Source organism: Mycena indigotica, assembly GCF_014461135.1.
Source record: "Mycena indigotica strain 171206Taipei chromosome Unknown Mind.scaff0004, whole genome shotgun sequence".
Classification (NCBI taxonomy): Eukaryota; Fungi; Basidiomycota; class Agaricomycetes; order Agaricales; family Mycenaceae; genus Mycena; species Mycena indigotica.
Genome location: NW_023503003.1, coordinates 1804661 through 1818241, shown reverse-complemented (window position 1 = coordinate 1818241; position 13581 = coordinate 1804661). Strand labels below are relative to the sequence as shown.

Below are 13581 nucleotides of genomic sequence, written 5' to 3'. Positions count from 1 at the left end.
GGGGGGGATAAGGTCTTAGAAGTAGTCAGTTAAGAGCTTATCAGACAGAATAAGATCAACCATCTAAGCTGATAAGGTCTGATTGGGGGGGGATAAGTGGTCAGTTGAGAGCTTATAGGACTATATAATAAAAAATATGGCTTGTAATAATTAGGACATGCCCTTAGACCTGTCACTGGCTTGGAGTCAAGATATTGATATTATGACCAAAATATCATAAGTTTTCAAGAATATAGCTGTCAGACTGCGGGTCGGGCTGTGCAAGGTCCTCTCCTAAGAACGCGCACCCGGAACAGAACAGACGGATAGTCAGGCCCGCAAGTATGGCGAGCGGGGTAGATTGAAACCAAAAGGGCCCGTGAACTCGGTCCCTTGTCATTTACGGTGGTCTGTAAGGGCAACCCTGGAGACTCCGACGAAAGCCTAGCAGGGGAGGATCCAAAGCGTGAATAGAAGCTACGGAAATACACGGAGGGACCGACCTAGCAGGGGAGGATCCAAAGAGAAGAAACTCTAAGGGTCTGCCTGCTAGGGTGCCAACTATATACTGGTCGTCCGTAACTGCCCAGCTCATATGGCTGCATCTATGCAAAAGATGTGGGTGGCATCCTAGGGGGGTAATGCAAAAAAGATGAGGGCAACTGCTTGAAAATTAAATTAAATAACACTGTTTTCTTGTTTGTGGCTGCTATATCAAGGTATCAGTGATGGGATCAATGACATATAGGTATGTTGATCAATGTGGAACGATTTTTGGTTGATGTAGCAAGATGCAGTCATCAGAGCTTTTGATGACTGCATCTTGCTACATCAACCTTACTTAATCGATTATTAATTTTTTGGTCCCTGGGCTTATAAGTCCCAAATATAATATTACGAATATTCGGCCCAAAGAAAAGGTGATTTATCTTCCTATATGCATTTTTATATTAGTCATATCTCTTGATTCCAGTGAGAAATTCATGAAATACATCTGTCACAACATCTTTTGCATTACCCCCTTGGGATGGTACCCACATCTTTTGCATAGATGCAGCTATATGTACTGAACTGCCGACGTAGAGCGCAGAAGGCCTGAGCGGCGTCGCAAGCTCTGTCCCAAGGTGATCGTTGGGAGGGTCTTGACGGATCGGTGATTGTGCGGGCGAAGGAGGCCATGGACGATGGTCGGGGTGGGTCGGAGCGTCCGAGGGGGCGCCGGTCGGATGCGCTGATAATCCGCATTTTGGAACACACATAGAAAACCACTGTTTTTGTTCGTTTCATGGGTACAGCGCACGTCTAGGAACTGGCATGAGTCCCGAATGGCCAGTTAGGGAGATATCTGCGAGGAGGCGTTTCGACTCGACCGTTGTTGATAGCAACTGGCCGTTCAGAACGACTCTTACAACAACCAAAAACAACAGCAGAGCCCAACCAACATAGAGGATCCATCCAATCCTTTATATATACCAAAAGGGAGTGGTAAACTAAAAGGCATATTCGGTCTGGCACGCGCTGGGACTCGAACTCAGAACGCTCCGACGAAGGTTCAACCAGGCTTCGAACGGAATCAGTCCCTGACAGCATTGGAACGCGGTTTCGGAACTTACGCAAGGACAAGGACATGTGGAGGTGCGGTTAAACGGGAAACATGACTCAGTGGAAACGAGGGCTTGGCTGTAAATCGCGGCGACCTTAACCCGCAACCGTCCAACCAAACAACTCGACAATAGATTGCGATTATCTCGTTAAGAGAATTGCCTAATGGTGTCTGGCGGTTAGCCTCAAGTTATGGATATCGATGGAAAGCTAGGAAGTGGAGCAACTTGACGATAACAACAACGGTTAGCGGACCGTTCACAAAAACGCATAGACGGTCGCAATAAAGGAGGATTTACAAAGGTCATTGACACCAAACATGCGCTACCGGTCATCTAGACCTGGATTTTCGACTCTGGGCCTTATGGCAAAACGATACCTTACAAATTATGCACATGGACCATCATTCTGTTGTGGTGATTTACCTGATCTTATCATTTTCTGTTTTAGTATTTATATCTCTGTCCTGTATTTGAGCGATTCACGGATTGCCCCGCTACTACTAGGTGCATCTGGGGATCTAGCTTGTCAATATCATCCTGCTAGCTCTTTCATTCAAGTAAAAAGGCGTTGTGATCGAAGAGTTGAGGGTTCCGGTTGCCGTATAAGAGAGTTTCGGTTGGCGTACACTTGGTTTCGGTTGGCGGTCGAGAGTTTAAGGCAGTTAGTTCCTGACTTGAGACGACTCTTTGGGTTTAAGGCAGTTAGTTCCTGATCCAAACGAGTATAAACGGTTCTGGGCATCGTATTGGCGCTTTCCTATTGCTGGATTTCGTCGATAGTACGCTTAAGGACAACCACAAAACAAATCTTTAACAAGATTTCATTCGATCTACCCTACAACCTTGCACACCCGTGTACAGGCTCTGTTCCCAGGGTTCTGCACTCGTATTAGGAGACGGTTATTGGTGGTTGTTGGACGTTTGGAACGGTGTTATACGGTTATCGCTCAGACAGAACGACTATTTGTTGTTTTGTTGTTGGGTTTTAGTTGTGTAGTGTCGGTCTCATCTCCGGTCCCCCCACCTGTCATCCACCCTCATCAGCGCCTCGGATGCGTTCGGAGGGTCCGAAGGAGGCCGAAGCGGGGGTTCCCCTGACATCACCCCCCCCTTTGAATGCGGCGTCCCAACGCATAGTTCGAAAGGGCAAGGAGTCGAAAGTCGCTGAGGCGATGTGCCGTGGTTTACCCGGGTACCTCCGATAGAAGTCCGCAATCTTGTCTGGCGCAAAGACACGGTCGAACCGAACCCACGAGTCGTGTGAAGCATCGTAGCCTTTCCACCTGACGAAATAGTTAAGACGCTTATACCTTATCCTGGCATCCAAGATTTCCTCGACTTCCCATTCGGGGACTCCGTCCTCTAGCTCGGGGGGCGGTTCGTCGTAGCCGGGTCATCCATTGAAGGGGTTGTCCTGAGCGGGCTCGAGCTTAACAACCGGGAAGACGGGGTGGAGCTTGGAGTAACGCGGGGGGAGGTCGAGCTTGTAGGCACCTTTGCTAACTTCTGCGAGCACCTTGAACGGTCCGAGGCGCTTGTGGGAGAACTTCTTGGAGGGCCGAGTCGTTCTAATGTCAGAAGCGTCCAACCAAACCTTATCACCAACTTGAATATTCGGAGCGTCCGAACGTTTCCGATTGTAGTACCGTTTATACTCGTCTTTGGCTTTAATGAGCGCGGCCTTTGCCTCGGAGACGCCGTTAGCTATCCGGTCGCGAAACTCGTTCACCGACTCCAACTCTGAGCGGGCGCCTGGCTCGAAACCCATTCAGGGGAGCCGACCAGTGTTCGTCATAAAGGGTACCTATTGAGTGGAGGAGTGAACGTGGTTGTTATAGGCGAACTCAGCGGCAGGGATAAGCTCGTCCCAGTCGTCTTGTTGGTAGTTGGTGAAGATCCGGATGTACTGCTCGAGCTCTTGGTTAACGCGTTTGGTTTGTCCGTCGGTTTGCGGGTGGTAAGCCGTAGAGGTAGCCGGTTTGACGCCAATTAAGCGCCAGAGTTCGCGCGTGAAGTCAGCGATGAACTGCGAACCACGGTCCGAAATGTACTTCTCGGGGGTTCCGTGGTGCCTCCAGACATTCCGATAGTACAACCGGGCGGCTCCGACCGCATCTATTGTCGTATGGCACTTAGTGAAGTGAGCGCGTTTGCCAAGAGCGTCGACAACTACCATGACCGCGTCATACCCGTGAGCCTCGGGGAGCTCGACGATGAAGTCCACTGTGACGGTGTGCCAGCGTTCGGGGGGGACTTCGGTCGGGTGTAGCTCTCCGTGCGGGAGGGCCTTTGTGCGGCAGCACAAGTCGCAGGTCGCGACGTAGTGTCCGATATGGCGGGACATCTGTGGCCACCAGTAGTTGCGCGAAACCAGCTCTAGGGTTTTGAACCGACCGGCGTGTCCGGCGACTCGCGTGTCATGGCAGAGCTCGATGATGCGCCTCCTTAGGTCCTTGTCTTTGGGGACTACGACCTTGCCGCGGAAGTACAAGAGATCGCCCGAGACGGCCCACTCGTCCGAACGTGATGAGCGGGGGCCCCGAACTTGACCTCGGACCTTCAAGAGTTGCCGGGCCGCAAGCGCGACGGGCTCCTCTAGGTCAGGCTCACCGGATAGCGCTTCCTTGATGTCGCGGACAAGTTCGGACCCCGGCCCAGAGACAGTGACGGCCTCGAGCGTGAACGTGGAAAAAGCTCAGGGCGCAAGAGGGTGACGTCCGAGTTGTCTTCGGAGATGCCGTGGTCAGGCCGGGCGGGAGAGAGCATCGGGGCAGCCCATCTGGCGACCTGGGACGTGGTGCAGCGTGAAGTCAAACCTAGAAAGGTACAACGACCATCGGGCTTGCCGACGGTTAAGGTGCTGTGCCTTTCGGAAATACTCCAAATTCTTATGGTCAGTCCAGATCTCGACCGGATGCGCGGCGCCCTCGAGGAAATGCCGATACTCCTCGAGTGCGTGGATGATCGCGAGCATCTCCTCTTGTCGTGAATCTCGTAGTTGCGCTGGATATCATTTAAGCTTTTGGAATAGAACGCTACAGGGTGCCACTTCCCGTCCGGGGCGGATTGTTGTGAAAGAACCACCCCCGTCGCATAATCTGAGCTGTCTGCTTCAAGTCGGAAAGGCCGAGAGTCGTCCGGGATCGCTAAGACGGGCTCTGAGACGACCGCGTCTTTGATAGCTTGAAAGGCGGCGGCTTCGGCATCTCCCCAGGTCCATTTCTGGTCTTTCTTGGTGAGCGCAAAGAGAGGCTGCGCAAGGGCCGAGAAATCCCGAATGAACCTGCGGTAGAAATTAGCAAACCCCAGAAACTGCTGGACGTCCTTCTTGTTTTCGGGCGGAGGCCATGCGGAGACTCCGGACCTTAACGGGATCCATTTCGACGTGGTTGTGAGAGATGATAACCCCCAGGTACTCGATTGACGATTTCTCGTCGCACTTCTCCTTGCGAAGGTACAGCTTGTGCATTCGGAGTCTCCGAAGGACTTCAGGGACGATCTCGCGGTGCTTACGGAGGTCCAAATGTGCGATAAGGATATCGTCGAGGTAGATCATAACGTCTCCTGAAAGAATGAGATCCTGGAAAATGTCATTCATCATCGTTTGGAAAGTCGCGGGGAGTTCGTCAGGCCAAAATACATCACCAAAGGTTCGAACAACCCTCGGTTAGTCCGAAAGGCCGCCTTCCACTCGTCTCCTTCTTTAATCCGGACGTTATTGAAGCCCCAACGAACGTCGAAGTTTAGTGAAATAACGGGCACCCTTGAGCCTGTTGATAAGGTCATTAATCAACGGGAGGGGGCACCGGTTTTTAATCGTCATTGCGTTGAGGGCGCGGTAGTCCTGGACAAACCGAAGTCCTCCGTCCTTTTTCTTAACGAAGAAGACGGGGGAGGCCATCGGAGATTTCGAAGGGCGGATACGGCCGGTGGCAAGTCCCTCCTCGATGAACTTGTCAAGTTTGCGCTGTTTAAGGGGGGAGATCGGATACACCTTGCAATTAGCGGGCTTCGCGTCGGGAACGAGTTCAATAGCGTGGTCCCAAGCCCTCCGCTCTGGTAACGTGTCGAAGGACTCCTTGTCAAAGACGTCTTGGAACTCCTTGGCCCAGTCCGGAATTTCCAAGGCGGGGGGCCGAGTTACGGGCGAAGGCCTCTGCAAGGCGTTGGGACATGGTGCTCCCAGCGCGAATCTCCTCGATTGGGCGGAAGGAGGTGTAGAAGATGCGGTCGCCGTCTTCAAGATGCTCGTCATCGTCGAGGTCTGGTGAGGGACTCGGAGGGTCCGAAGTAGCTCCGAGTTCGTCGTCAGCATCATCTGGACCGGCGATATCGATAGCGCAAACAGTGGGGAAGGCGCCTGAGAGCAAACACGATTTGAGGAGTCGGAGGCGCCCGAACCTCCGCGCGCTCGGTCCGTTCCTCGTCGCGGCAAGTGGAGCAGCTTCGGGGGCATCGACTCATTTTCACCTCTTTCGTTTCCCAGTTGATCTCGGGGTTGTGTTTCTTGAGCCAGGAGTATCCGAGTATCAAATCCTGTTTCCCAAGGTGGGTTACAGCCAGCTGAACGCGTTCGGAGTGTCCGTTGTATTGTAGAACGAGGTCCGCGATTTGGCAAATAGACCCAGCATCATTGGGGGTACCGTCGACATTGTAGACCGGTATGGGTACTGAGAGATTTCGGACCGGCACGTTGTTTCGGTTGACGTATTCTGTGTTGATAAAGTCCGAAGTGGCTCTGCAGTCGACCAGACCTGAGAGGGAGAGCTTGAGCGCGTTCGCGGTGGACTCAAGTTCGAGGGGAAGGTGGAGCGAGTTAACCCCAGGAGCGGCAGAGATGGTATAGCTGCCAGGTAGCTTTTTCTCCCAGGCAAGTCGGTGAATCCGAACGGGGGCTTCGGAGGGGGCAGGGGGTGTCTTTCGTTTCAGGCTCGTTGTAGGGCAAGGGAGTTGATTCATCATACAAACAAGTGAAACGATTTATGGACGCGAACGAGGGCACACCAGTCACTCGTCGCGGGGGACAAAATCCTCTGCCGGAACCTCCGAATGCACCTCCGCTAAGGCCGCGGTATCGGACAACCGCGCGAGCAGCTCTCCCAGCATCTCGTCGCCAAGTTGCTGGATTACCTCGTCAAGGATGTCCACATGGCGAACATCGGCGGGGAGCGGACAATCCCGAGCCAAGTGGTTGGGGTCGCCACATCTGAAGCAGGCTCGACGAGGGGTGCCCCGAGCCCTAGTACGATCCAACTCCATAGGGATGGGAGCCGGAGGTACCGAGACGGGGGCGCGGGCCGCGGGTGGCGCAGGTGCGGCCACCGGGCGGATAGGGAACGGAGTTGCCGAACGGGCGATAGGGAATGCGCCACGCGGAGCCCCCAAAGGCGTCCGCGGGGTGGTCCCTTTGATGAGCTTCGCCCGCACCAAGGCTTCGTATTGGCGGAAAGCCCAAGTACGCCAGCCCAGATAGTCACGGAGGTCTGGGGGGTCGTTCGAGGACGTGATGCCACAGGACATGCACCCAAAAATGCGTGCATTTCCCTGGGTACTGCCATTGGGAAGTGCGCGCATTTTCTGGGCAAGGCCGTGGCAGGCCAAAGGCTGAGGATGTGACACTGACTGTGACAATTAATGTTTCTTGAATAGCTCCTTGAATATTATAGATATGACTAAGCAAATAACATATATGATAAGCAAATCACTATTTCTTCAGGCCGAAGACCCGTAATATCATTAAGGTATACTATATAACCCCCAAAACAGGAATATGTCCCAATTAGGCCTAAATTGATGTATCCTTATGTATTTATCAAAATGTCTGATGGCAATCAAAAATCGTTCCACATCCATCAAATGATCTAAGATGCATCAATCCCATCAGTAATATCCTATCAAAACACTGAAAAACAAACAAAATAAAAGCTTTTAAAATGTGACAAATGTAACTCATGGGGGACTGCCCAGAAATGCGCGCACTTCCCAATGGCAGTTCCCAGGGGAAATGCGCGCATTTCTGAGTGAGTGAGCTGGATGCAATTGTTGATCAGGGGGTCAAATCCATGGCGGTACTTGGTCACCTTAACCAACACGTCTTCGAATCCGGCAAGGTCCATTAGGTCCTCGAAGTCGTCGGTATATCCGTAGACGTCCCGCGTTCCCATATGATAACCCGCGCTTTCCAACTTGGCGAGCGCGAGGTCTTGCTCGTTCTCCTCAACAAACCGAAGGCGAAACTCGGAGAGGAATAGGTTCCACCGAGGGAAGGGGAACGGGGTTTTGCTTCCGTGACGCTCTGCCCACTGCTGGGCAGGTCCCTCCGCCATATAGGACATGGCGTAGCGGACGGCCTTTTCTTCGCTCGGCTCTCCGTTGACCATGAAGGCCTCCGGGGCAAGCCGGGCGTAAGTCTTGACCGTGTATAGGAAGGCGCGGCCGCGTTTGCGATCTCCGTTAAACGCAAACGGGGGGTTTGGCCGTAAGACCAGTTTTGAGGCGACAGTAATGTCACCAAATAACGCATCCGCGTCGGGGGCATTCGGAGATGCCGAAGGCGGTTCGGGAGCTGCCGAAGGTGGTGCGGCAGCGGAAGCCTGGGAAGCAAGGTGGGTGAGGATATTGGTGCGGTTGTCTAGTTTCGCCTCAAGTGCGTCCATGCGTGCGTCAGCGTCCGGAGCAGCTCCGGTAGACATAGCGGGCGTAAAGACGACAAGAGCAGAGGAGGAGGGGTCAAGTGGCAGGGGCGGTGACAAGGGGGGTACGGACTCGTACTCCGAGCCTGAATCAGCGCCAAACCTGGCAATCTTGACCGGTTAATCCCGTAGAGAGTTTCTTCTGCTGTAAGGGCAACCCTGGAGACTCCGACGAAAGCCTAGCAGGGGAGGATCCAAAGCGTGAATAGAAGCTACGGAAATACACGGAGGGACCGACCTAGCAGGGGAGGATCCAAAGAGAAGAAACTCTAAGGGTCCGCCTGCTAGGGCGCCAACTATATACTGGTCGTCCGTAACTGCCGACGTAGAGCGCAGAAGGCCTGAGCGGCGTCGCAAGCTCTGTCCCAAGGTGATCGTTGGGAGGGTCTTGACGGATCGGTGATTGTGCGGGCGAAGGAGGCCGTGGACGATGGTCGGGGTGGGTCGGAGCGTCCGAGGGGGCGCCGGTCGGATGCGCCTCGGATGCGTTCGGAGGGTCCGAAGGAGGCCGAAGCGGGGGTTCCCCCTGACATGGTCGAAGGTTCGAATCGGGTCGTGTCGGGCCCGATAAGTCGATGGCACCTTCTTGCACGGAGTAAGGTAGTTCTTCAGACGATCTAAGCGATAGAGTACATGGTACACTATCGCGCCTTATATACACGGGCCCGCAAAGGGGGTGATCGGACACCCTGGCCTCTCCTGCTCCTCCTCGCCCCCGTTCCTGGCTGCAGAGGGGATGATTGTACATCCCTTGTGGGCCAGGCACTACTCCTAACCTCCTAGCACTCCTCCCCAGTCCCCTGGTGTCGAGTTGGGCTCGGCGACAGCTCGACGCATCGTTCAGATTCGTTCTCGGTCACGTGCTTCCCACGTGTGCATAGTTGTATAGTTGTATGGTGTAGTGGTAGTGGTTGACTTTCCATAAGCTCAGATTGTACTTTCGGCCAGACGAGCGGTGCCAGTGGCAGATGACGGCACAAATTTGGTTAAATCTTTAATCCTTTTGTGACTTCCCAGAAGCCACTGGAGCTCAGATAAATGCAACCTTCAGAGTACAAGAACACAATGTGATGCCTCTGCCCAGTTTCCAGCGTGTCGACCCTTGTCCACCATAGCACGACATAGCCAAAAAATGTCAAGCCACTGGAGTATCGATATATACAGAAATGATCCGAACTTTTGCGAACCGGACCGACAGATGGCCGGCCCCAAACGAGGGGCCGCCAAGGGAATGTGGCGGACTATGCAGCTTTGAACAAGCTCAGAAAGTCTGGAGGGGGGTCCCTACCCCCCCCCTCCCAGATATAAGCTCTGGTGCAACAGAAACCAGATTATAAGTGAGGTAACAAGCTGATGGGGTCCCGACAGCTGTCCGGCATCTGCTCGGCTTATCGTTTAGAAAGCTCAAATCTGAAGTCTGGCCTTATGGAAAGTCAGCCAGTTACTTCTGTCTTCCTTTCTTTTTGAGTTGGTAAAGATAGATACTGCTACTACTTCAGCAGAGTCCTCTAGAAACCTTGTGAGGGAAGATGCAGAGAGCTTAATGCTTTGCATGATTTTAATTTCTGGGTCCAAAAGTCCTTATATGGTCTGATAAACTTGATAAGCTCTGATAATCTCTCAAAAGGACAGTCAGGCCAAATTGGATCTCATTGGGAGGTTTTGCAGCTGATATACATCAAATCCACTGAAAATCTCTTAGAATCGCCGATTTAGGAAATAGCCTGTAATACTTACTGGGATTGAGGGGAGAGGGTCTGGGTATTGTGCATTCACAGTTTGGCTGCACAGGAAAGAAACCCCCAAATCACAATGCAGTTTTACAGATATGACATAGAAATACAATAAGTAGTGTACGAATAGCCCAACTGTTTCCCTGTAACGAACGACCAGACGCGAGATAGATACTTCTACGATGCTATAGCTACAATGAAGCAAACGAATGAACTCAGTGCACATGAACAGAGAATGGATGGTTGAACGAATGAATGGGTAATATTAGACTCTGTGTTGCGTGTCGACACGCGTGACCTTCAGCGGCAGGCCAACACCATCGCTCGCGCATCTCCCAGCTTGCCTTACGAAAGGCTTGGTCATCACACAGTTGTACATCCCGATCTCCAACCCGACAACAGGCTCGAAGGAGAATTGGCGGACAAGCGCAGCAATGACCACTTTGGCTTCCACGAGAGCAAAGCGATAGCCTGGGCAGGCAGCGCGGCCGAAAGAGAATGACATCAGGTTGGCGAGACCGGGGAAGGCTTGGATCGGGCCGGAGTGCGACGAGGAGAGCCACCGATCGGGGTTGAAAGTTTGGGCATCGGAGCCCCAGATGTCTTCTGACATATTGATGCCCTCGAGTGGGATATGCACAAATGTGCCTTTGCGAATCCGGATATGCTCGGTTTCAGTTACGACTGTGCCGTCGCGGAGAGTCACTGGAGAGGAAATGGGTATGAGATCGTCGACAGTAGCCACGCGAACTAGTGGTCTTTGGTTAGTTACGCTCAAGAGTATAACAACACGCTCACGGGTTCCATGAACTGGTGGTGTAAAACGCAGAGTTTCGCGGAGAACAGCATCAAGATACGGGAGCCCATCGAGGACGTCGACTTGGGAAGTTGTTCCTGCGTCACCAAGTTCTTCTCGTAGCTTTTGTTGGATATTCGGATGTAAGGAGAGGTAGCGCAGACACCAAGTGATGGCGAGCGCAGTGGTGTCAGAGCCCGCGAAAAGGAAGGACGTAATTTGGTCGAGGAGTTCGCGGTCGCTAAGTCGCGCCGACGGATCCGCGGCCAAGTTGGATTTGACTGACAACTCGGTTAGTTGAAGTTATCAGCCAAACGAGTCAGACGTACTCAAAAGACTCAGCATGTCTTTCTCTTGCGACTGAAAGTCGGATTTCTCAGCGAGAATGGCTTGTCGTTTGGTTTCGATGAGCGCCATTCCACATTCGTGGATGGTTTTCAAGCAACGTTGAGTGATTATGTCGGCTTCGTCTGGCTATTAGAAATCAATGCATTGTATGTCATGGAAGATGATCGCACATACCCAAATTCGTTCCACCACGGGCAAGTAGAGTTGCTTTAAGACCCGGAGTTGTGATGACTTGTCAGAAATGCAAAACATCGTGCGAAACGCCGAGTATACGGCTTCTGACTCGTCGAGGAGCGCGTTGAAGTGGTAATCGAGACCGGCGAGGCCAAAGATGTCGAATGTCGTTCTGAGGACCCAGTGAGCGACATCGAAGGTTGCAGAGTCACCAGAGCCGGCACAGAGAAGGGTTTCCCAGCGATCAGTGAGCTCTTCGGCCTTTTGGAAATACACTCCAGACACATCCTTGACCGCCTGTGCTGTAAACACAGGACCAATGAGTTTTCTCTGCAGAAAAACGGATCAGTGGGCATTCACAGAGGGGAAGGTAAACATACCAGGTATCGATGCTCGGCTCCTTCCATATTAAATACGCCGCGCCCCAACAGTCTGCCGAGATACTGGCGTGTTTGCCATGGCTTTTGATACGTTGGAGACAACAGAATGTGCGAAAGAACGCGCAGGTCAAAAGACATGAGGCGGTAGTCGTGCCTTCCATATCCATGATATCTGAACGTCTTTCCGAAGCGTGAAGTCCAGTCTTTGTACACCTGGGGCGTGATGTCGGGGCTGCGGCGAAGTGTGAGGCGAAATCATGAAAAAAGAGCCGATAGACGACGCACTCGTTCACTTGGTTGAAATGACTTTCAAGCGCGCCACCGTCTGGCCCCGGGAGATGTCGGAGTGGGTCGAATCTTGGGGCGACGAGAAGCAAATTGACGAGCCACACGAGGAATCGAGCGAAAAGCAGGAAACCGAGTACACCGATGGCTTTGCCCACCAGCAGAGCGACATCGAGGGCCGCAAGGGACATGAGGGAGAGTGGGAAGGGAGGATATGACTGCGACGTCGCCTGTGGACCTACACATCAAGCTATGTGATGATTTCCCATATCCAGACAAGGGGACATCCATCTGGGGAAAAAGACGCCGTAAAGCGTGAGAACTTGGCCAACTCAATCTGAGTCGATTTAAGACCACTTTTGAGGCTCGTATGAGAGTGACAAGAAGTGGTGGAGGCAGTTGACATTCCGTTGAGACGTGGTGAGAGACTCTGACCAGTGGTCGTCAATATGCAACAAAAAAAAACTGATCTGATCGCGATGATTCAGATGGCCGCGCACACGTGACTATGAATATCGCGCTCAGCGTTTCTGAACTTCAATGCATGACTGAGGATCCTGCACATTTGAAAGCTTCCGCATTTCCTCTCTCGCATCTACTGTTGCGTGTAATAGACGTCCATGAACAGAATTGCAGATCGATTGAGGAGCAAGGGCAAGTTAACCGACCCTTAGTCTTTGATCAGGGGCGTTAAGCTATGCTACAGGAGCTGCTGCCCAGCGGCGTTTCTGCCACGCAGCTGCGCTAATCACGGCGATTTCGTCACAACTCTTTCTGCAAAGAAATGGACCGTTTTTCCCTGTCGTATTAAAAGCCACTCCTCTGATGCTAGGCCTCTGAAATATGCCCCTCAAAATCCGTCGCGCGTGTATCGACGATGCCCCTGCGCTCTCTCGCATCTGCTTGCTCACAGCCGACTCTGGAGGAACCGCAGAGCACCTCCATGAGTTCCCCGAGTTGCCCGGACTTGTTTGGGCAGTCCCCTACGTGACTCTCCCCACCACATGGGGCTTCGTTCTGGAGGAAGACGACGGCAAAGTGGTCGGATACATTGTTTGTCGTGCTGTTTCTGGTTCAATGCATCTAATTCACAGTCAACTCCGCAGGTTGGCTCTCTGGACACAGCCACCTACGAAAACTTTGCGCGCAAAAATTTGTGGCCAGTTCTTGCTAAGCGGTACCCGCTCGAAGGGATGTCTTTACCTGCCGACCAAGCATACGCTCGTCTTCTTCAGGACTTCCGCCAACTCCCGCAAACAACGCTCGATTTTGCGCCGGCGCACTTGCACATCGATATCCTGGTATCCCATCAAGGCAGAGGCTGGGGGCGGCGGCTTATCGAACATGCTGCTCGACATTTACAGCAAGAGGGTATTGAAGGAGTGTGGCTGATCATGAATCCGCGTAATATTGCCGCAGGCAGCTTCTATCGAAAATTAGGCTTTGAGAGCATTATGGGGTCACCGACAAATCATCTTGGGCTACGGTTTGGAACGATGGCGTGCTGAGATTGGGAGGATACGTTTCATTAGAAGCAAACCAGTATCTGGTACCTTGAAAACGACGCTTTTGAAGTTGATGCCACTGAGC

At 52.6% G+C, this 13581-nt stretch overlaps 2 protein-coding genes across 2 annotated transcripts; one reads left to right on the top strand and one right to left on the bottom strand.

Annotated features, from left to right (window-relative positions):
- Nucleotides 1–10273: 10273 nt before the first annotated feature.
- On the bottom strand, nt 10274–12191 carry MIND_00434800 (Cytochrome P450; the record flags this gene model as incomplete). The annotated part of the gene is made up of 6 exons (XM_037361163.1): nt 11992–12191; nt 11707–11938; nt 11327–11656; nt 11134–11278; nt 10807–11085; nt 10274–10758 (listed from the first exon to the last, which is right to left on the bottom strand). Exons 1-6 carry the CDS (start codon nt 12180–12182, stop codon nt 10274–10276), a joined length of 1662 nt encoding a protein of 553 aa, XP_037221455.1. The 5' UTR covers nt 12183–12191.
- Nucleotides 12192–12834: 643 nt separating this feature from the next.
- On the top strand, nt 12835–13499 carry MIND_00434700 (N-acetyltransferase domain-containing protein; the record flags this gene model as incomplete). The annotated part of the gene is made up of 2 exons (XM_037361162.1): nt 12835–13044; nt 13098–13499. The coding sequence occupies 2 exons, from the start codon at nt 12835–12837 to the stop codon at nt 13497–13499; spliced, it is 612 nt and encodes a 203-aa protein (XP_037221454.1).
- Nucleotides 13500–13581: the final 82 nt, after the last annotated feature.